Source organism: Lycorma delicatula, chromosome 6, assembly GCF_047948215.1.
Source record: "Lycorma delicatula isolate Av1 chromosome 6, ASM4794821v1, whole genome shotgun sequence".
NCBI classification, from domain to species: domain Eukaryota; kingdom Metazoa; phylum Arthropoda; class Insecta; order Hemiptera; family Fulgoridae; genus Lycorma; species Lycorma delicatula.
The window spans coordinates 28,260,075-28,283,504 of record NC_134460.1 but is presented as its reverse complement, the minus strand read 5'-3'; the positions used below and the strand labels follow the sequence as shown (position 1 = coordinate 28,283,504).

General features: G+C 30.3%; 1 protein-coding gene and 1 pseudogene across 1 annotated transcript in view; one reads left to right on the top strand and one right to left on the bottom strand.

The window, feature by feature from the left end:
* The window catches only part of LOC142326793 (inactive pancreatic lipase-related protein 1-like), a 97,325-nt gene extending 92,352 nt beyond the window's left edge, over window positions 1-4,973 (top strand). The window contains exon 8 of the mRNA XM_075369508.1: window positions 3,730-4,973. Within this exon, the coding sequence (XP_075225623.1) occupies window positions 3,730-3,862 (133 nt within the window). The 3' untranslated portion in view covers window positions 3,863-4,973. The remainder of the gene's footprint in view (window positions 1-3,729) is intronic.
* Window positions 4,974-5,716: 743 nt separating this feature from the next.
* Window positions 5,717-23,430, bottom strand: part of LOC142326597 (uncharacterized) — a 124,061-nt pseudogene continuing 106,347 nt past the window's right edge.

The following is a 23,430-nucleotide window of genomic DNA, read 5'->3' as shown; positions in this document are numbered from 1 at the left end:
AACTTTTTTTATTCTTCATCCTATTACACTATTTCTCTAGGTTTTAATGTGTTAAAATGTGTTTTCTTAATTGTTGCTAATTGCCGGCCTCCATGGCACAAGTGGTAACATCTCCAGCCTTTCATCTGGAGGTCCTGGGTTTAAATCCCAGTCAAACATGGCATTTTCATATGCTACAAATCATCCATCTCATCCTCTGAAGCAATACGTAATAGTGGTCCTGGATATTAAACAAAAAAAATGTGTTGCTAATTAACTGATTAAACCTTTTTCAATTAGTTTTGTTTCTTATTTCCTGTAAACTAGACTTTGATATTTAAATTATCTACATAGGTCTTATCCTTATTTATGGCTTTTGATTTTTTTTTGATTAATTAGAATAAAAGTTTTTTTCTTCTTTTTATGTAACCTGGAAAGGTGAAGCTTTTTTCTTTTGTTACAGAAGTGTCACCTGTTTAATTTTGTTTTTGTACTATTTCTCTTTTGTTTTTAGTCTCTTCTTTAAGTTTTTTTTTGGACTGTTGCCTTTTAGTTGTGAAATACTTTAAGGTTGTTTTTAAGTTCTCTGTTTATAAAGCCTCTTGGTTCTTTAAATGTTTATTTATAACTTGTAAATAAATATCTAAAAATAAAAAAACATGACAATTTTTGGGATGGGGACCCTCCACTCACCCCATTTAACCCCACCGCACCATTATGATTACCAATCATGTTTTACTTTTCATTTACTTATATTATGTTAATTTTTGTTTAGTATATAAACACCTTTTTTTTATAGTAGTGTCAGCTGTTAATTAAAGGGTTTTCTCCTTTAGTTTTTAGTTTCTTATTTAAGCTCTTTTAAACTGTTGACTTTCTTTTATTTATGAAATACTTTAAGATTGTTTCTTAGTTTTTTTTTAATAAAGTCTCTTGATTTTCTTAATGTTTATTTTAGTCTGATTTCTTGTTTCTCTTAGTATACCTTGTTTAATACTTTGTTAAAAAAAGTGCTTTCTTTTTCGCAAGTGTTACTTGCAAGTGTAAAACTTTTTTGATTAGTTTTGTTGCTTGTTTCGTATAAACTAGACTTTGATATTTAAATTGTCTACATAGGTATTTTCCTTATATGTGGCTTTTGTTTTCTTTATTTAATTACAAAAACTCTTTTCTTGTTTTTATATAACCTGCAAACTTGTAAAAGTTTTTAGTTCTTAAGTGAATTTGAATAGATGTACTCCTATAAGATATTCAGATAGAAATGAATTTAAAAATAATGTAACATTAGATTTCTTATTTTGTTGCTTTGTTAAATTCTTTATTTAATTCTTATGTAACAAAAAAAAGCTGACAACACAGCTGTAAGACTTTTCCAGAATGTGGCTTTAGCCATGCGACATTAGAATCAATATTCTAACGAAAGCATGCATATAACATATATAATTTGTGCAGGTGTGGCGGTACTAGCAGCAATGGCCGACACTAACTAATGTAATTTCATAATTTAAATAGAGAAAATTTTGCTTGTATGGTCATTAGACTGGTATAACTGCAAGGCTTAATACACCAGGTACCAAGTCAACCAGGCAATCAAGTTCAAGACCCAGCCAGATCGAGTTACTTTTTTATACTTTAAATATTATTAATTTATTTAATTCTACTGCTCACCTATTACGTCACAACATGCAGCAGTTTAAGAGTATTTTTTGGGGTGCGAGTGTAATTTTGCAAAAACCTTTTTGCAAATATTGTTATTCTTTAATTGTTAACAAATGTGCCTAAGAAAAATATTATAAATTAATTGGGTGAAATCTTGAAATACTGAGGGTAACCTTCTCTACAACCTCACCCCCTTGTCCTTTTAAGTTGAAATTTAATGGCATCAATAACCCATAAGTAGAAGTAATCTGACCAAGTTTGGTCAAAATCAGTCCAGTAGTTCTGGAAATAGAAGGTGATTTAGATGCCAACACTGAACTCTCCTACATACAAACATTAACATCTAGAAAATTTCCATCTGGATTTTTGGATTCTTTAAGTGTCAAAATGTCAAAATCTGGGGAAAATCACATATGTGCAAATTGGACCGATTACCATAGTTCCCCTTCTAAAGCTATAGCTCTGCTATAACATTATCTAGACAGGGAAGTAAAATTCCTTATATTATAAAATGTGTGAACACATGAATATTTCCTACTAAGTTGAAGCAGGGTATATAATCCATTATTTCAAAATAGAAAGGGGCACATTTACTTGTAGCATTGCACTATATATATATATATAATCACACTCTATTTTTACAACTGTAATGCATGTAAAGGTAACAAGGCACAAGAGACACCAGTAAGAGTAGTCTCTCTGACAACAGTGGTGTTTGCTATACCACCAGCCCCTGTATTGAACATATATGTAGTGGAAAGTCCATTGTCAGTTAAACATTAGCTGATTTTTTCAATTGACTTGGCATCCTCATATGTTGGCAACTGAATGAAGTAGGCAATAGGAAACATTTCAGTCCTCACTTTTCTTTACTAATAAATTTACTAAGAAAACTTTTCTTGTCATTCTTCATGATGACTCTGCCACTATGAAGAATAACGTCATGATTCGATTCACTTATGGAACCTAATCATACATAAGAATGCATAATCATAGATTAATATTAATTAAACCACTAAAAATTAAACAATATAGAACTAACAGAAGATGAATTGCAGTCTAATGGTCATTACAAATGAAAAATATTAAAAATGAAACAATGGACTTACAATGGTGCAATAAAACTGACAGAATATGATAGAAATGTAGATCAAAATTATCTATATCATATGGTCTGTCTACATTTGTTTGAAAACTGGCTGTATTGGAATAATTCTCAAAATTGCTTTGAAAGGTTATAAGACTGCTTTTAAAAAATTTAAATTAAAAAATGAAAGTTTGTAAAAACAGAGTATTGCTTCCCATTTGTTTTTTTTAAATCTCTTGAACTACAGTCATTTCTTAAACAAAAAACTTACCAAAAACTAAATTAGCTGTTCAACTCTTATGTGAAATATAATTTCCTGCTATTAAACAGCATTACAACGGATGTGAATTTTATTGAATGTATTTCAACAAAAATTTTTATAAATAATTTTCATGAATTTTTTAACAATAACAAGTTTCAAAATCGAACCAGGAAAAAATTGTCAACATTCTACAAATTTATTTACAATCAAGCTAAGAAGTCACATTAAAAGGAATCTACATTCAGAACTACTGACAGGGAATGATGTGGTGAATTATAATCAGCATAAATTTTGCTGATGATATCATATAGTTATCTTACCTTTCTAATATAGTCATTTATATATCTAAATCAGTTCGAAAGGTACCTCTATATCCCAACCTCAATCTCTATATCCCAAGATTAGGAATAACCAAAGACGATTCTTTAAAAAGAACTCTAGTATTATAAATACGAAAAACATTTTATAGTGTTTTAAAAGAAGAAGGAATATGAGATTTATTACAATATGTTTCAAAAGAAAAATAAAAAAGACTAAGCAAAATATTTTATATGATTTTTACAAACAGTTTATTTATGATTCTTCACAAATTTGCACATTTATTATTTGAACTATTATTCATTATTTGTAATATGCACAATGTATTATTTAATTATAATTAAGAAACTATGTTTAAGTCTCAACAAAGAAATAAATAATATTATCATTAATATTAATTTTTGTATTTCAAACTAAATTTCAGATTGCGAGGGATATTTTATTTAAGTACAAATGCAGAAAAACCTTATGCACAAGGTCACCCTAGAGCTCGACAGCTAAGACGTTCCAGAAGACCCAATCAACAGAAACAGACAAATCAAAAACGTTCTCGATAATAGTCATCAGAATTTAGAGATGAGTCTTATTGTTATTAATTGAAGAGTCGATCTTCTTTTACTGGTTTTTTTTCCTCTTTCACCTTCTACTACAATAACTTTACTTCCATCTAGTACAGATTCTAATATCGTTTAAACAAGATACTGATGAAAACCTCAAATTACATGATAGAATTATTAAAAATACAAAGAGTGCTAATGATAATGATCTCATATATAAGGCAATATTCTTCATACGGTAGGAGTTACTTTATAAGAGTGAACAGTGTTGGAATGTAATTTGAGGGAAAACAAACTGAAATAATTTTCTTATATAAATTCATTTAAGATACTGTTTACTTATACTTTTACGCAATAAAAAAGCACAGGACAGTCTTGAATTATATAAACTTGAAATTTAATTCAAATAGACCCATTAATAATAAAAATACAATAAACATCTGGAGAAAAGAAAATTATGAAAAATAAGTACAAGAAAAGCTCCAAAAGTACAGTTGAAATAAATAATTTTCCCACTTATTTTCAATTACATATCAAAATGAAGCTTATAGCTAATATATATTTTTTTAAATAGTAAATTTAAATATTTTCCCCATGAAACTAAAATTCAACTTTCCATAAAAGTTTATGTTTTTATTAATCAGCTAATTTATGGTACTATTATTTCATTCATTAAAAGTAGTTTTCATACATACATTATAGAAGCTGTAAGATCAGGACAATAAGCGGTTCTATAGTCATGCAATAGCTTGACACCATGATATAACTGCCAAGCCATACCCTGACCCTCACCATATCTAGTCTGCTGGCCATAAAGTCTGTTAACTTGATTTGAACATCATTTTTAATTTGTGAAACCATTGATAGCTATGTACACTGCTAACTTAAAACATTTGCATCTTTTTTTCTTATACCACTTTTATGCTGATAACAGAAAGAGCAATCCATTTATACTTGTATAATACATCATACTAAGAAGTGTATTATTTTATGACAAATACCAGTTGCACTGAACATTACAGCAAATATTAGTAACACAAGTTTCACCAACCTCCTGTTATCAATTCCCAGATTTGTGATTCACTTTGCCTACCCACAAGATTAACATCTGCATCTGGTTCAAAAGATTCATTTAATATTTGAACATAATTTTAATAATTTCATCAATGACAGCTACACACAAGTAAAAGTTTTATGAAGCTGTTATACTTAAAAAACCAATTTGGGTTATCATTAGCAAACTAGTTAAAATTATTCAATTCAAATAAAATAATAATAACCGCAGAATTTAATACAACCAAGATTAGTACATTACAAGGTGTCAAGGAGAAAAATTTATTAAAAATTCTTCAATTTGCTGTACTGTCTGTAAATATATACATTAGATTTTATAGTCACTATTTAGATGTAAGTTAAATAATAATTCCAAAAGACTTACAATTATTCATGTAGCTGTTTTAGTTTTAAGCATTACAAAAAATATTTAAAAAAATTATATACAAAAAAAAATATTATACAAATTACAAAAATAAATTATTTTTTAAGGTTTTAGTACTATCGTTTTAAATAATTATGGTATTATTCTGTTAATATTTTCCTTACTGTGTTAAAAATAAGGACTATTTTTTCTTAATCATAGACTGTAAAATAATAAGTTATTAAATTAAATTATCATGACCAGAGTGTCAATAGTTATCCACTTTTAACAACAATAAAGAAATCACACAATCTTTTATCTTTTATGTTTCAGCAATAAAATATATATTTATATTTAAATTCAGTAATTTTGTAGTCCATGATGATCTGTTATAAAAACAGATAATCATAATGAAAAAAATATATAAATTTCCTCTACAACTTAATTAGAATTATTCTATATAAAATATATTTAACTGAATTGCTTAATAATTTTGTATTAACAATAAATTATTTGTAGTTGATCCATCAAGAACCAAATCCACAAAAGTACTGAACTACATTTCTTGTAGTTGCATTCTGAAAAAAGGATCCATTAAATTATATCTAAATTATTATTATTATTCCGTTAAATTATTATCCGTTAAATTGCTTTATGTTGTTAAATTATATTAAATAATATAGCAAATCAGAATAAGAAACATATAATTCATTTTTTTTTATTTTTGAAAAAGTTCAATGGATACACTATAAAATAATTCATTAAAGAAAAATAAAATAAAATAAACTTTTTAAAAAATTAACCTATTTAAAGCAATACCAACTGCTTTAAAAAAAAAAAAAAACATTTTGAGAAGTAAATGCTGAATTAAAACAATTTTTTCTTTTCAATGAATTCAGAATCAAAAATTAATGAAAAAACTTTTAAAAAAATAATATACACTTTTAAGTCAATTTATTTTATTAAAAATTTGTTAGTTCAAATTACAGTTTGGCCAACAAAAACAAACTACCCTCATGAAAAGAGTTATTCATGAAAAATATGAAACGCAAAACTCTTGCATCTTGGAAAAATACAAAAAAGGATTACAAAGAAATTACATTCTTTCTATTACAAAGAAATGTACTTCTATTATAAACAAGAACTGCAGCTCTCAGGAATGCAGGAATATGAATTATTTCTACGTTTTCTAACTAATATTTTTTAAGTTTAATGCAAAAAGTACTTTAAATAATAGAATGACATCAAGCTGTGTAAGTCTTCAATTATAACTATATCATGGTAAAATATTATTATGCCACGATGATAGCATATAAAAAATAACTTAAAATAATTATAAGTCTATGCAGACAATATTACTTTTCAAATCAAAAGACTTCCACTTAATCTAGAGAAGAAACTTACTATTGAACCATTAGAGAAACTTCCACCTCCCATTTTTTTCTAAGGTAATTTATATTAAAAGTAAAACTGCTAACAGCTTAACTCAAACATTCACTTAGGCATAACATGTTGAAATACTAAAGTAAAATTTATTCACATAAGCTAGCAATGCATAATATATTCAAGAAATTATGATAAAAAAATGTTTACAGTTATATCTTAAGTGATAAAGACAGCATTTATACAAATACAAAGCAAAAAGAGAGAGAGAGTGAGATTCGTAATAATACTGACACCTAATTAAAATTAAAATAGGATATAATCAGGACATTAGAAGAGAAGAAATTATATCACCACACAGTTAGCAAAATTTGATGATATGTCAATACACTCCAGCACTATTTATATCCACTTTGTTAACATAAATTGCACTAGGCCAACACAAGTAATAATGAAATATCAAAATAAACATACCACCTCATGATATTTCCAACCAAATAACCTTTTTGAAATCTATATAAAATATGCATGATAAAAAAAATGATGTATTAATTAAAATTTTTGATTAAATCACTAATATTCCACAATTTCATTTGGAAGCATATTCTGGTAAACTGTATCTCTTTCATCAGGATTTATTACATTTAAGGCATACCTATATGACTCTAGCATAGCTTTTTCCCCTTCTTTTGTTTTCTTTTTTCCCATAGCAAAAGGTGGTTTTTCATTTGTTTGAATAAAATAAATACCTCTTGAACTGAAAACAAGAAACAAATGTCTATATAAAATAACTGAAAAAATAAACAAACCTTTTCAACAAAAATAATATTTTTTGTTGAAAAGTATAATTTTTTGAAATCAATTTCTTAAGGTTATTCAAAATTGAAAAGCATTATTACATTTTATCAATGAACAATTTTCTGTTATTATTCTTATTATTACTAGTATACTTGCCTTTATATAGTAAACTTTTTATTTTTTAAAATGACAGCCAAGAAAGTTAAATACTTAAATTTTTTTCAATAATATTTATGGAGTTAGTTGCTTGTAGATACCAAAGGTATGTCCATAAATTCAATATTTTAAAAATTCTAAACAAAAATAACAAGCATGCAGAAGTCATTTTTGAAGAAAGTTATTTTTAAAACTTACTACTTACTAGCCAACGCCTACTCTTGGCTGTTGAGCCATTTTGCAACCCGCTGACCAGTATAGATGGGCTTCTGTGTAAACAGGGCCTTCATCATCCCTCTGTGAGTGGTCCAGAGCTCCTCAGGTCCCCAGATGGTCTGCATCCATAGTTTTGTGGCTACAGAGTTGGCATGCTGGAGAGATCAGAACCCGTATCTGCTGTAGGTGCAAGACCAGATAGTCATGTCCGGTTTTCAATCTAAATGCAGCGATGCTGACAAGCAGTCAGCGATGCTGACTGCTTGAGGGAGGCTATAGCTTCTAGGGCCATATCTGACAAGGTTTTCCCATTTCTTGCCTGCCAGTGATTTTTTTCAGTTTTTACCAATCCATTTACTGACTGCAGAGTTTATTTATGGCTGAGGCAAGAGAGTGCTGGATGATTGAGGCAGAGAGGTTCCCAGCTTTGCCAGTTTGTCAGCCATTTCATTACTATATATCTTAACATGGCTGGGAGCCTATTGGAATTTCAACTTCCAGCCTTGACATCCCAGTTCGTTTAAGGTCTTCTTGCACTCCTAAGTTCTTGTGCAGTCAGTTATAGTGTTACATGACAAGTTCCAGATGGCTGCTTGTGAATCGACAAAGAAAACTGTCTTCCATGTGGAAAGGATTTCAAGTTGGGTGGCGGCTGCTTGAATCACAGCAATCTCTCCAAGATGGAAGTGGCGGCAATAGTACACAGCTTCTGTTTCCCCTGTTCCCAGTATTGATGTTCCATCTGTATAAATGTGTAACCATTCCTGTTCTGGATAATCTTCATGAATGGTTTGGAGTGCAACCTGTTTTAATTCCACCTCATAAGAGACATGTTTTGGCAGTGGCAGGTGGTCGAGAGAATCTTGATAGGTTTTAAGTGGAGTTACATCTGCAGGTGTCAGGCCATACTTCTCACATAGGTTCTTATATGCTGTGAGTGGTGCAACTTAAGTTTTGAGCCTGCTTGTTGCTTGCTGGTAACTGTCCCACTGTTGCTTATACACGCTATAAAAATGAAAATCACAACATTTTTAACGTCGTTATTATTTATTTAACATTTTGTTTTAACCATTACAAGAGTTTTCTTTTGATTAACTGGTAGATGATATTCACTGAAAAAAATTATGAAGAACTGCTCGATTGGTAAATTAAACTTTGCAAAAACGTAAAATAATTTTCTCAAAAAAAAATAATACTTTTTTCCTTACCTATGACTAACATGTTCTCCCATTAATACCCAATCACTTTCTGAAGGTGGTAAACATGTACCAATTAAGTAGCTCCATAAAGAATAACACTGATAACCCCAAAAACCAATTTTTGATGCAATTGATTCAGCAAAATACAATACTGCATGGTCATGACTGCACGTAGTATCTAGTAGAACAAAACAAAAAATCAGCTTTAAAGTATTAATTTAAACTTCATATTTTTGTGAACCACAAAAGAATTGTGTATCTATTTCTCCATGAAAACTCCTATCCCTAAACTTTCATTGGCACAAAGACTGAACTATTTTATGATCATAAATATTTACTTGCAAGCATAAACTATTTTTTATGGCAAATAAAAATATTACTTGCTCTTCTAAATATACAAAAGGATAAGCTCAATTTTGTTAATAATTATTACCAGTAACATTGTTCTAATATTTCACACACAGAACTGAAAAAATAAAGTCACAGCCATTACAGCAAAGGCTTACTAGATCTTAAAGACTTGCATAAGTCCTTATAACATATCAAGAAAATGCTAACAAAAATGTTATCTTTCCACTGAATTGTGAAAGTTATTTTAAATCTATAATTAGATTATAATTCTCTCTCATTCATTATGAGAATTCTGTAGTGATACCATCATAACTTTTTTGCCTGTCAAAACCCTAATGTACAATTAAAATAACCCTAATGTACAGAGTATCCAAAAATAATTACTTTAACAAAATAAGAAATGCAATTCTTACTTCAAAACTACCTCACTTACTGTCACTTGTCAACATCCTATAACAACTGCCTATTGCTCTTAATACCTATTTTAACCTTTTTTTCTTGCATGTGTACACTCTACTCAACTCACTTCATGTAAACCAAGAGCTTCTATTTTGCAGTTATAACTGCCCAAGACAAACTTAAGAAATACATTGCTTAAATACATTTTTTTGGAATCAACAGGCACTTAACTAGTTTGTTTCTTTTTTCCACTTCCTCCTCCGCTGTGTTAATCTTCCAATCTGTAATACCATCAGTAATACTATATCTCTAAATGACCTGTATTCTTTTCTTTTCTGTTTTCCTTGTCCTCCTAGTTTTGATATAGTTTATATAAATATGATACCAGCAGATTTTTTTTCTGTATTAATCTCTCCTTGTTTATGTACATCTCCTTTTGATCTCTATCTTGCTTCAGTCATCCTTTGTTAATTTTACTCTCTAAGCAGTAAAATTCTGTCGATTATGTCCCTCTACCTTAATTATTTCCTTCATTATTTTATCTTTTGTGATCTTTCATCACATTTGTTTTACTTTGTATTTGAAAAATACATTTATAATAGCAATATAAGCACATGATACAATAACAAGTACCAGTTTTATTATCAAAACAAATGTTTAATTATATGTTTTACTAAAATATCAGTCACCCTATTATGAACTTGTCTAAAAATTAAGAGTTCAAGTCAACATAAGGCTGATAATCAAATAAGATAGAAATTAACTGCAGTTATAATTATAGACATATGATTCAGAATGTTTTAATCAGTTTGCAGACAGTAATCAAATCAAATAAGCAATAAATTAATAAAATTCAATTATTAATGTAAAAGATAATCAAAAGATAAAAGTAATCAGCTATAAAATACAGTATGTGTCATAAACTAACTGCACAGACCTTTTACACAAAAGTTTTTTACTTAGTAAGTTTTATGATGAGTATTTTAAACATAATGAGTCGCTATAACAAAAAGTACACAAGAAACTGGCAAAAAAAGAAGTAAATTACACCAGAAAATCTTTTTTTTAAATCACAGAAAACAGATCCAAATTTCCGTACCCTGCACAGAGGAAATTAATCATTCGGATTAATTTTATATTAATCTGAGCACTCAGTTTTATATGTTCTTCTACTTAGAGGCTCTATATTATTGTAAGTAGATTTTTTTTTACTTGGACAATGATTGTAAGACTCATAATGCATTTTCTCACTAACATGTGAGAAAAACTGAGACAATTTTTGTTACAATATCTATGTCAATATTTTCATGGCTGACATTTGTAAATTTTTTGAGGTACAGAGGTATCAGTTTGAGTTGCTTTCGCTAAGTGTAATGATTTTCCCTGTCTTATGTTTACCATAAGACAATCCTTATGGTAAACAGTCAATCCTATGGTAAACAGACTGAAGGCATCACTTCCAAACCAGAATGTCAATTACATTGCAGTAGTAACTTGTCACGTTAATGTAAATCCGCATATTTTGCTCAATGAAAAACCTTTTCATTTTTAACTTCCCAAAATAACAGTCATTGGATGCTAGCTAGCCATACTTGAAAATACTTTTGCCATTTTGGGAGAAACTTATGGCTTATGTCTATCTCTCACAAATATTTTGTACATGGCACCTACAGACAGTTTTAATGTATGTCTTTAATTAAAACTGCATACAGAATAAAGTTCAAAAGGTAAGTTTTCTCTATTGTGTTATAGCATTGAATATAATGCATTGTTTCACAAGAGAAAGGATTACATTAATTTTTAAAGCACCCAAGGTATAAGAAGCACCAATCAATCTGAGGTGTAACAGCTGTTTTTTCTGACAGTAATGTTGATAGTTATACAGTCTGACCCTGTGAGGAATAGAATGAAGGTACGACTTACAAAGCTGCATTTTGATGGGTTTGGCGTACTGATGTGCAATAGTATAGTTGAGCAAGTGTAAGTAGGCAATAGATCTACGGCCGGCTCAAGATGACAAGCACGATCGCTTCGACCGTGTGCAGGAGGGCCACGGCTAGAGGTGACATCGCCGAAGAGACAACATGAAGTGGGTTTCATTTATTATGTATTTTCCTTGTATTGTATGATTGTGGTATTATTTTATTTTATTGATTGTGTTCCTTCTAACGGTTACGAGGGCACTCACAGCGAACGTGCCCGCGGATTGCGGAAGGAGGAATAAGTTCAGACGCCAACGTGATGGGCTGCAACTGAAGGGAGGAAAAATAAATAAATAAATAAAATACAGGGGGCGAATCGTGGTCGCCGTGCAGGGCCAGGGAGGCAGCCTGGATGCAGAGGACGCTTTGGCTCCTTCATATCAAGAATGAAGGTCAGTTGGGGTGCTCCGATGATGCATTTGGGACCCTCAGGTGTGAGAGGGGGACGCGGCGGTTTGCCGCCTTTGCGCAATGCGTAGCCGGCAACCTAGTGTAGGGACGGGAAGGGTAGCTTCTAAGTGGAGGGATGTAGTGGTCGTCCAGAAGGGAGGGCTGCTGCATCTTGATGAAACTGAGAGGACCCCGATGGGACGCCAAAGAAAAGGCAAGACAGGGGGGCAGTCGACTGCCACGACACTCCGACATTCCTGCGCATAGCCTAACGGCGGAGGCCGGGGATGTTGGGGGTGTTTAAGAAAGAAAAAAAAAAAAAAAGTAGGCAATAGAAAATCATTTCACATGTTTTTCTAGAAAGCCTGGTAATGGAGTACTGTTAATCTTAAGAATGGTTGTCATTTCAGGAAGGGACTTACAGGCAAGCACAACCCGTGACAGCTTGCCTGTGACCATTATGGTTTTTTTGTCTTTAGTTATTTGACTGATTTGATGCAGCTCTCCAAGATTCCCTATCTAGTACCAGTCATTTCATTTTTGTATACCCCCTATATCCTACATCCCTAACAATTTTTTTTTACATACTCCAAACACTGCCTGCCTGCATAATTTTTCCCACCTACCTGTCCCTCCAGTATCAAAGGGACTATTCCATGATGCCTTAATATGTGGCCTATAAGTTTGTCTCTTCTTTTAACTATATTTTTCCAAATGCTTCTTTCTTCAACAATTTGCCGCAATACCTCTTCATTTGTCACTTTACCACCCATCTGATTTTTAACATTCTCCTATAGCACCACATTTCAAAAGCTTCTAATCTTTTCTTCTCAGGTACTCTGATCGTCCAAGTTTCACTTCCATATAAGGCTATACTCCAAATATATACTTTCAAATATGTTTTCCTGATGTTTAAATTAATTTTTGATATAAGCAAATTATATTTCTGACTGAAAGCTCGTTTCACTTGTGCTATTCAGCATTTTATATCACTCCTGCTTTGTCCAACTTTAGTAATTCTACTTCTTAAATAACAGAAATCTTCTACCTCCAAAATCTTTTATCTTCCTGTTTTTATATTCAGTTGTCCATCTACATTATTTCTACTACATTTCATTACTTTCATTATGTTCTTGTTTATTTTCATGTGGTTGTTTTTGCATAGGACTTCATCCATGCCATTCATTGTTTCTTCTAAATCTTTTTAACTCTCAGCTAGAAGTACTATATCATCAGCAAATTGTAGCATCTTTATCTTTTCACCTTGCACTGTTGCTCTGGATCTAAATTGTTTTTTAACATTAACTGCTAGTTCTGTGTAAAGACTAAAAAGTAACAGGGTTAGGGAACATCCTTGTCAGATTCCCTTTTTTATTACAGCTTCTTTTTTAGTTCTTCGATTATTACTACATGTTAGCAATTTTTTTTAAAATGCTGAACATTTTATTCCAGTGTACATTATCAATTTACCTTTTCTAAGTTTATAAATGTATGTTGGTTTGTTTTTCTTTAATCTTCTTTCTACTATTAATCTGAGTGCTAAAATTGTTTTGCTTGTCCCTATATAGTTTTTCTGAAACCAAATTGGTCTTCTCCTAACCCTTCTTCCACTCTCCTCTCATTTCTTCTGTACAGAATTCTAGTTAAGATTTTTGATGCATGAGTAATTACGCTAATTGTTCTGTATTCTTTACATTTACCTGCTCCTGCTTTCTTTGGTATTATAACATAAACAATCTTTTTGAAGTCTGATGAAACTTCCCCTTTTTTATAAATATTATACACCAGTTTGTAGAATCTATCTATCGCTTCCTTACCTGCGCCATGCAGTAATTTTGCAGGTATCCCATCTATCCCAGGAGCCTTTCTACCATTCAAATCTCTTAACGCTCTATTAAATTAAGATCTCAGTATTGTATCTCCCTTTTCACCCTCTTCGACTTCCTCTTCTTCCTCTATAACACCAGTTTCTAATTCATTTTCTCCATATAACCCTTTAATATATTCCACTCACTTACCAACCTTTTCCTTTGAGTTATAAATTGGTGTACCATCTTTATTTAATATGTTATTATATTTTAATTTATCTACCATCATAAAATTCTCCTTAATTTTCCTGTTTGCTCCATCTATTTTACCAATGTTCATTTCTTTTTCCACTTCCGAAAACCTTTCTTTAATTCAGTCTTCTTTAGCTAATTTGCACTTCCTGTTTATAGTATTTCTTAACTGTTGATAGTCCCTTTTACATTCTTCATCACTAGCATTCTTATACTTTCAACCTTCATTCAGTCGCTGCAATATATCCTCTGATATCCAAGGTTTTCTACTAGTTCTCTTTGTTCTACCTAAGTTTGCTTCTGAGAATTTCCTTTTTAGCATTCTTCTTATATTTTCTACCTTACTTTTTTACTCAGACCTCTTGCAATGTCCTCCTCAAAATTCTTCTTTACTTCCCCTTTTTCAAGCTTTTCTAAATTCCACCGATTCATCTGACACCTTTTCTTCAGGTTTTTAAACACCAATCTACATTTCATTATCATTAAATTATGGTCGCTATCAACGTCTGCTCCAGGATATGCTTTGCAGTTGATAAGTTGATTTCTAAATCTTTGTTTAACCATGATATAATCTATCTGACACCTTGCAGTATCACCAGGCTTTTTCCATGTGTATATTCATCTATTATGATTTTTAACTGGGTGTTGGCAATTACTACATTATACTTCGCGCAAAGCTCAATAATTCGGTCCACTCTTTCATTCCTTTTGCCCAGCCTGTATTCCCCCACAATATTTCCTTCCTTGGCTTTTCCGATGCTTGCATTCCAATCTCCAGCTATCATTAAATCTTTATCCTATTTTATGTGTTTAATTGCTTCATCAATTTTTTTGTATATATACTCTACCTCATCATCATGGATACTTGTAGGATACTCATGGATACTTGTACATATAAACGTAAACAAACGTTGTCAGCTTAGGTTTTGATTTTATCCTTATTACAATGATTCTATCGCTAAGCTGTTTAAAATAATCAACTCTCTTCCCTAGCTTCTTGTTCATTACAAAACCTACTTCTGCCTACCCTTTATTTGACGCTTAATTAATTGTTTTAAAATCACCTGACCAAAAGTCATTTTCCTTTTCCCACCAAGCCTCACTAATTCCTACTACATCTATATTTAACCTATCTATTTCCCTCTTAAATTTTTTAACCGACCAACATTTTTTAGACTTCTAACATTCCACACTCCGACTCATAGAATGTTATTTTTTTAATTTTCTGGTGATCCCTTCCTTAGTAGTCCCCACCTGGAGATCCAAACAGGGGACTAGTTTACCACCAGAATATTTTACCAAGGAAGGTGCCTCCATCTTTGTTACATGAGAATGCAGAGAGCTACATTTTGTTGGAAAAAAAACAGCTGTAATTTTCCATTCATTTCAGCTCCACAGTACTCAGAAGATTGAGTGATGTTGATGTGGCTGTTCAAGCCCTCTTGACCTACGCCCAGAATAAATACTGAAAGAGCTGCTGCCCTCTTTCAGGAATCATTCCTTAGTCTGGCTCTCGAACAGATACCTCTCTGATATGACTGCACTTTCGGTCCAGCTACTCTGTATCATGGGCACTCAAGTCCCCTCACCAACGGCAAGGTCTCATGATTCATAATGGGAGCATTATAGTTATGGTATCTAATATTCCAAAGATGAATTATCTAAACAATTAAAGTTTAAATTAAATCGTAAGAAGTTTTATTCTAGCTAAATCACACAACTTTTCAATGAAAATCAACTTTAACATTAGAAATAATATATTTATTGATTACAAGTAAAAATAATAATTCTTTTCTCAAGAAAAGTAACGAAATATATATTTATACATATATTAGAATTATTACTCTTATAACATACCATAGTTGTATTACACAAGTCTATAAATTTATACATTGGTGTGCCACATAACAATAACTGATACTTCACATAAAGATCTTAGATCTGAAATTGATAAGAATTAACTAATATAGTAATTAATGATACAGTAGCATACCACTGGGAGAACAACCAGGTTGTACAACAGCATTATTCATATAAAAATCGACATCACCAACTGCATCTATTTTTCCTTTTAATCCTGCATTTGTGTGAACAGAATCCATAAACTCAGAATCACTTTTTTGTACACTATATTTTGCATTAAATATATCATCAAACAGTGGTAATGCTGGATCTAATGCTGCAATTAAACATTATATAAATAGTTATTAATGAATGTGGAAATTAAAGTGATCAACAAATAAATATAAGAATAATAAATTATATCAGTATTCTTAAATAAAAGTTAATAATTGAGCAATTCTCAAAGCATAATTTAATGAAATATTTAAATAATAATATTTAAGAATAATAAAAACAGCAGGTTTTTCTTTAACTGATAACCAGATCCTCAGCAGGCAACAGATTTTTGGCTGAAATAATGAAAACTTACATAAAAACATATAGAGGTCATCAATAAACAATTTTAGTTAGTTCTGGTAAGTAAACAACTGTCAGTAGTTTCAAGTAGTAAATATATAGGTACAATGTTTTAACTTTTTAAAGCTGTCTTAAGAAATGTTGGTAATTTTTTTTTTTTTTTTGCCTTTTTTATACATTCTTATAGTAGAACTAAAACCGAGCTTAGTTATTGGCAGTTATTATTATTGACAGTTGTTGGCCCTCTTCAATTATGGATCATATAAAAAAGTTTTTAAACATAAAAATTCACAGAAAATTATTCTCATTCAAACATACATACATGCGCACATATGTATGCAACTACATAAAACATGTATAAGGTATATATAAATACTTTGCATAAACAGCAAAACGATTTTTTTATATAAATTACACACAATTTCAAAATGAATATCAGGGTTTTAAAGTTATGTAATATTCTCAAATTTCATGTATACCGATTGATTAATTATATATGAAATGTAAAAAAAATTCAAATAGTTTTAGCTGAACATAACTTTAAAGCCTGCAGATTATGGTTTGCATGCTAGCTTTGGAAATGAAATGATGCACTGTAACGATGAAGATTTTCTTTATCATATATTCAGTGATGAATCAACACTTTATGTTAATGGAAAAAGTAGATTCTTGTAATGTGCATATCTGGGGATCAGAAAATCCTCATGAAATATGGCAGTGTGAACGAGACTCCCCAAAACTAAATTTTTTTTGTCCAAACAGCAAGTTTACGGGCCATTCTTTTTTGCGGAAGCAAGTGTGTCTAGAATGAACAATCTTGATATGCTACAACTATGGCTCTTTCATCAAATGCATTACAAGCCATTAAGATGGTGCGCCTCCTCACTGGCATAACACTGTACATGATTGGTTGAATGAAATTCTCCCTGATTGCTGGATTGGTTACCAGGGACCAGATGACAGGTCCCCGCTGCCTCCACATTTGCCCGATCTGACACCATGTGATTTTTTCTTTGGCGGTTTAAGTGTATTTGCCACAGTTACCAGCTGACTTTCCTGACTTGAGACACAGAACTGAAGCAGCTCTTCCATCAATTACTCCAGACTTGCCGATTGATGTATGGGATGAACTCTCCTATCAGCTGGATGTTTGCCACGTGACAAATGGTACTCATATTAAACACTTATAGGAAAAACTGTTTGAGTTCCTCTTTCATTTCATGTATAATTTATCAATGTAAGTAAAACTTAAGAAATATTACATAACTTTAAAACCCCGATATTCATTTTAAAACACATGGTATTTATAAAAAATATCTATCTTAAAACACAGAAAAAAGTTATGATGATACAAATGTAAACATTCATTAATGTCAATTTTATTTTTAAATTATTATTTATGTTTCAATTCATTTTGCACAGCTTTTCAACACTGTATATGTACTTTTAAATGTTTTATAAAATTAGTTAATTACAATTATGTTTTTGGGTATTTATAAAAATTGTGAATTACTAGAAAAACAACTTTTGATATGGATGTTTGGTACTATATATTTCCAGAGATTATTCAAAATACATAGAAATTAATTGTTAAAATATAGTGTTATTACAACGACTCTTCTGTATAAATTAAGTAAATTATGTTTATCAATAGTAAAGAACAATAATTATTTTAGTACAAATAATGTTGGAAAAATATACAATTAACTTGCAGCTGTAGAAAAACCTTCAGTACTACCTATAAAAGAATTAGAGTGTAAAAATCATATTTTAAATTTAAAATAATGCATCCTAAGTCAAATCACAATGTAATATTGTCATACAATGGACAAACATTAAACAACCAAATTACGGCGAAGCAATAAGGTACTACTACTTTTTTTTAAATTGTAGCTAGTCATCTACTACAAGCTGACTGAGATCTCCAGAAAATGGAAAATATTACTGTTAAGTAACGTCCATTAAAAGTTTACAAAGGAAACAAACTGTATGTTTACTGTGGACTGTAGATTGGCTAAAGAACTTCAAGCAACCAGTAAGGAAGTTAATCAGCCAATCTGGTTAACTTCAGTTAAATACTTAACTTTCAGAGCTAGACATTAAAACTTTCCAAACCTTTTTGCTGAATGTGAAACTTTAAAAACAGAAAAATAAAACTTTTTCAATTTATTTATAGATTTTAAATTTACAATTAGAAATTAATCATTTTTTTAAAAATGAAAATTATAAAAACTTTTGTTGTTACAAAAAAAAAATTAGATTAATGTTGGTTAAGAAAACAGTTTCAAGCACATCCTGATCCCTTAGGGGAAGGTGCCATGACCAAAAAGAAATTGTGTCACATATTTGTTAGGGTGGACCCAAGGGGCACCCCGCAAACCAACAACATCTGAGAAGAGATCATGCGTACAATGCCCACCCTCTGTCTCATCCCATCTGGCCTGCCATAAAGCATCACCATGCCGTTCTATCTCGCAAATTTTTTCTGAAGTCAATTCATCTGACTTCTTAGCAACATAACACTGCTGCTTTTCTGACACAATTAAATCTATTAGTTTCACGCCTGCAATCACCAAGACTGCCTCCTTGAAATAGTGTGGTAACCTTCCATTACCATTTACAGTATAAGACATTTAGTTCTCAATAATATATCCCAATAGCTATTAAATTTTAGCCTATCTGCCCAAACAGGTGCTGCATGTAGAACAATTACCTCGCAAACACCCTTTCACAGGAAATTCATAGTCTTAAAATTAAGACCCCAGTTAGGATTGACCACTCATCGAATACCAAGAAGGTACAACATGCCTTCTCCGCAACGAAATTAAGGTGCTTCTTGAACTGCAATTTCTCGTCAAAAAACACTCCGAGGTACTTTTGAACTTGTTCATATTTAATACAAAGGCCTGACATCGAAACATGAACCTGACGCCTCACTGCACAATCCAAGAATAAAAGTCAGGACTTTCAGTAAATTAACTGGCTGCAATGTGAACTTAATTAGCAAGGCAAATTTCATTTTGGTTTAACCAGTAACATAATATGTGAATTAGTTATCAGTTATCATTGTTAATTTAACTAATTTATTTACAATTATAATAAAAATGTATAACAAATTTAACTTTATATTATCAAATTTATCTTAAAAACATTTTTTGGATGGAATTTCTTACCTATCCTCTTCCTTAATCAGATCCTTGAAATTTATTACAAAGGGTAATAGATCAATTTAAACGTGTAGTTTGTTTGAACAAAACACATAATTGGTGGAATTCATGTAAGATATCTGTGTACTAGCAAGACAAGCCAGTTCTGAATTAAAATTTAGATTAATTTTTTCATTAAAAATTGCCTCTTGTGCTGAAAAATGAGCTGCAGTATAGTAGCAAAATTTATTTCCTACCCAACTGAGTATTCATAAAAATCTGTAACTTTCTTTCGACTCACTTTCATCAAAAAAACATTTCCATTTTGATGCAAGTATACTTACAGATACTTAACAAAGAAATATGCAAAACAATTATAAAAACTTATTGAAAATATATCAACCAATTACACTTTGTCAGATTAAACAAACAACCACATACAACTTTAAGCAAATATTACCTGTAATTCGATGAATTTTAAACTGAGTAGACCGACCAATATTCCCAGCAACATGAGCTCCAAGACTAAACCCAACAATGTGAATATCCTCAGGAACAATGTCATGTCGTACTTCAACAAGTTTATCAAGAAATTTTGCTGTGCAGATTCCGACAAATTTTACATTATATGTAGCTTCAATATAACAAGATTCATTAGCTAATGGACCCCAGTCTAAACTAATAATATTGTACTCTCCATAATCGAAATAAGCTAGAATTAAAAATCATAATTTTAGTAACATTTGATGATTTTAATCAATGAATTAAATACAAAACTTTTTTTGGATAGACTTCACTAACGATATGCCATAACTTCCCATATTTAATGAGAATTTACAGTGTTCTTATCCAGATGCAGCCTTCTGATAAATCAAGTTACTGCTTAACACCAATCATAAACTTATCATGATAAGAGATATTCCTTCTTATCAATTAAATTTGGTAAACTAATACTTCAAATTTTCTTGTTTTAATAAAAAATATCAATTAATGAAAAGATCAATAGAAAACAAATATAATAAACACTGACAGCTTAAAATTTTACTGATTTTGAGAAGTGATAAATTTTTACTAATATAACTCCAAATAAATCAATAATACATTTAATAATGGATGTAAGAGTTATTTACAGAAAAAAACTTTTTATCATAAGTATATAAATTTGTACACTTACCAGGACGAAGTTCTTTGTTAGGTGAAAAATCCTTCCATCCAGTGTAACCATGTATTAAAACTTTTATAGGTGTATTAATTACAAATGGAGCTTCATTTATGTTTGATTCATTAACTTTAAATGGATTATCCTGAGTTTCCCTTCAAACAATAAAAAAATATTATTATACTATTAATAACAGAATAAAATTTTCTATAAATATGACATAATTAATATGTTTGAAAATTTAGGATAAAAACAATAACATAAAACCAATGGATAGACTAAAAATTTTGCTACCAAACAACATAAGTTTTAATTATAAAAATTAAATCTTAGTGCTAGTTGATCCTTGTAGAGTATCTGTTATTCACTTGTAATTGTAAAGATAAGCTGATGATGACATTTCCTGATGATAACTAAGATGAGAATAAATATGTTCAATTAATCTTGTTATCTAATCCTGAAGACATGGAGTTTGGAATTTTATACATACTAATTTGACATAATTAAAATAGGAATCCAAAAGATTAATGGCTGTGAGAAAGAACTAGATGGCACACTTGATTATTAACATTTCAACTGATCTTCAAATATAAATGGTTATGTTGAATAAGGTTTTGGCGTTTCACCTATTCTATTTTGTTCAGTAGATCCCTACAAAATGATTAAATTTCTCTGTATGAGGTAGACTTCATTACAATTCTATGTTGAGCTAATGATGTCAGTTATATAATAGTTTCCACAATAAGCATACATCATACAAAATTTTTCATTCTTCTATTTCTTCGAGTCTTCTCCAAAGAATTAAAAAAAATCACTGTGAATTTGTATCAAATTTTTACTGCATCTTTGACTTTACATCAGTTTGACTGTAACAGTACCTGAAGCAGTTACAGATACCATTTTCAATGCTAATCAATTCAGCCGGTAAGTTGAAGTATAGTTCGGTACTCAATCTAGGTCACTTAAAAATGTTAACAATCAGATCAAAACAGATTGGGCAATCTTTTGATGAAACAAGTATTACAATTAGGGTAATTAAATGTTCTTCAGCTAAAAATCTAACAAATAGAATCATAAATAACAATTGGTGAAAATTGCTTAATAAATGATCTATATTTATTGCTGTAACAAAGTTGTAATAACATTTGAAACTGTCACTCACTCATATTTTCCATTGATAAGCAATTTGTCCTTAATTTTACACTGTTCTGTGAAGCAAACTTACACATAAAATACAGCAGTTTGAGAAATACTACTAGTAGCATTACACAATAGCCAGTAAATTCTAAAATTTTAGTTATTCAATGACAGAGAGTCCTTAAAATAAAATTTGAGATTTCTGTTGCAGTTTTGTAAAATTTGTTTAATGGATTTACTCTCTATAGCAAGCAAAAATGTCATTCGATAATATTTCTGCATTTCATGAATTAAAGGTATCTTACTTCAAAAGCAGCGAAATAAATAAGAATTTATTTAAGTTTATATGACTTTAAGAAAAAATAGTTCCAATTTAATGACCAAAAAGAGTTACACTCGCACAAGATAAATTTCCGTAAACAAAAAATTTGTACTATAAAAAATCATAAAATACAAAAGAATTAATTTCTGGCATTAGTAATTAAATTATCAATTATTTATGATAATTTATGATAATTTTTTACCATAAATTTTCATTGAAAGAGCTCATTTTATTATGTTAATAGATAATAACAAATTTGACATTATTCTGAAATTTTTCTTCTCAGTCATAAAGTAATTTAAACATCTGATACGCTAATTTATTCATAGACTTCAGAAGATTGAAAAATAAATTACAGTTTATTTTTAAGATATGAAGTACAAAGACATAAAATTATAAATTTTATACAAAGTTTTAACTGAGACAAATTTTTAAATATATAAAAACTTTTGTCAGAAGAAACGGTTCTGACTAACTATATCACAGTTTCCTTGGAAAGAAGTTTTTCTTGTTTAAAAATAATCAAAAGTTACCTGTGTAACATGATTGTATTAGACAGGGTAGTTGTCACTATCTCAACCTCAACCTCTTTTCTTGCAAAATAATAAATTTCATCATCTGATGTTACCACTGAACAGAAAATTGCATATTTTTTGATTTGAAAAGTAATGACAGTAACTTTGGTATCTTATTAGGAATAACAATTGAATTTTATTCAATAGTGTAACTGGGGAGTCGAAACAATAGGCATTTATGCAGAGGTATATAGTTTATTATCTCCATAATTGAAGCGCTAACGTTGGTCCAAACTCATAAAACCTTTACAAAAAAGAAAAAACGCAGGCAAAATGTATAAATTTTCTTAGTCTTATTGGGTGTTGAGAGGTGAAAATTCGCCTATGAACTCTTTGATGCTTTCCCGTATATTATCCTTCAAATGTTTAGCACCAAACATGAACTTGGCTATACAGTATGGTGCCGTGCCAGGTCACGGTATTATAGAGCCACAGTATTGTTCCGCTATTTAACAGAGCT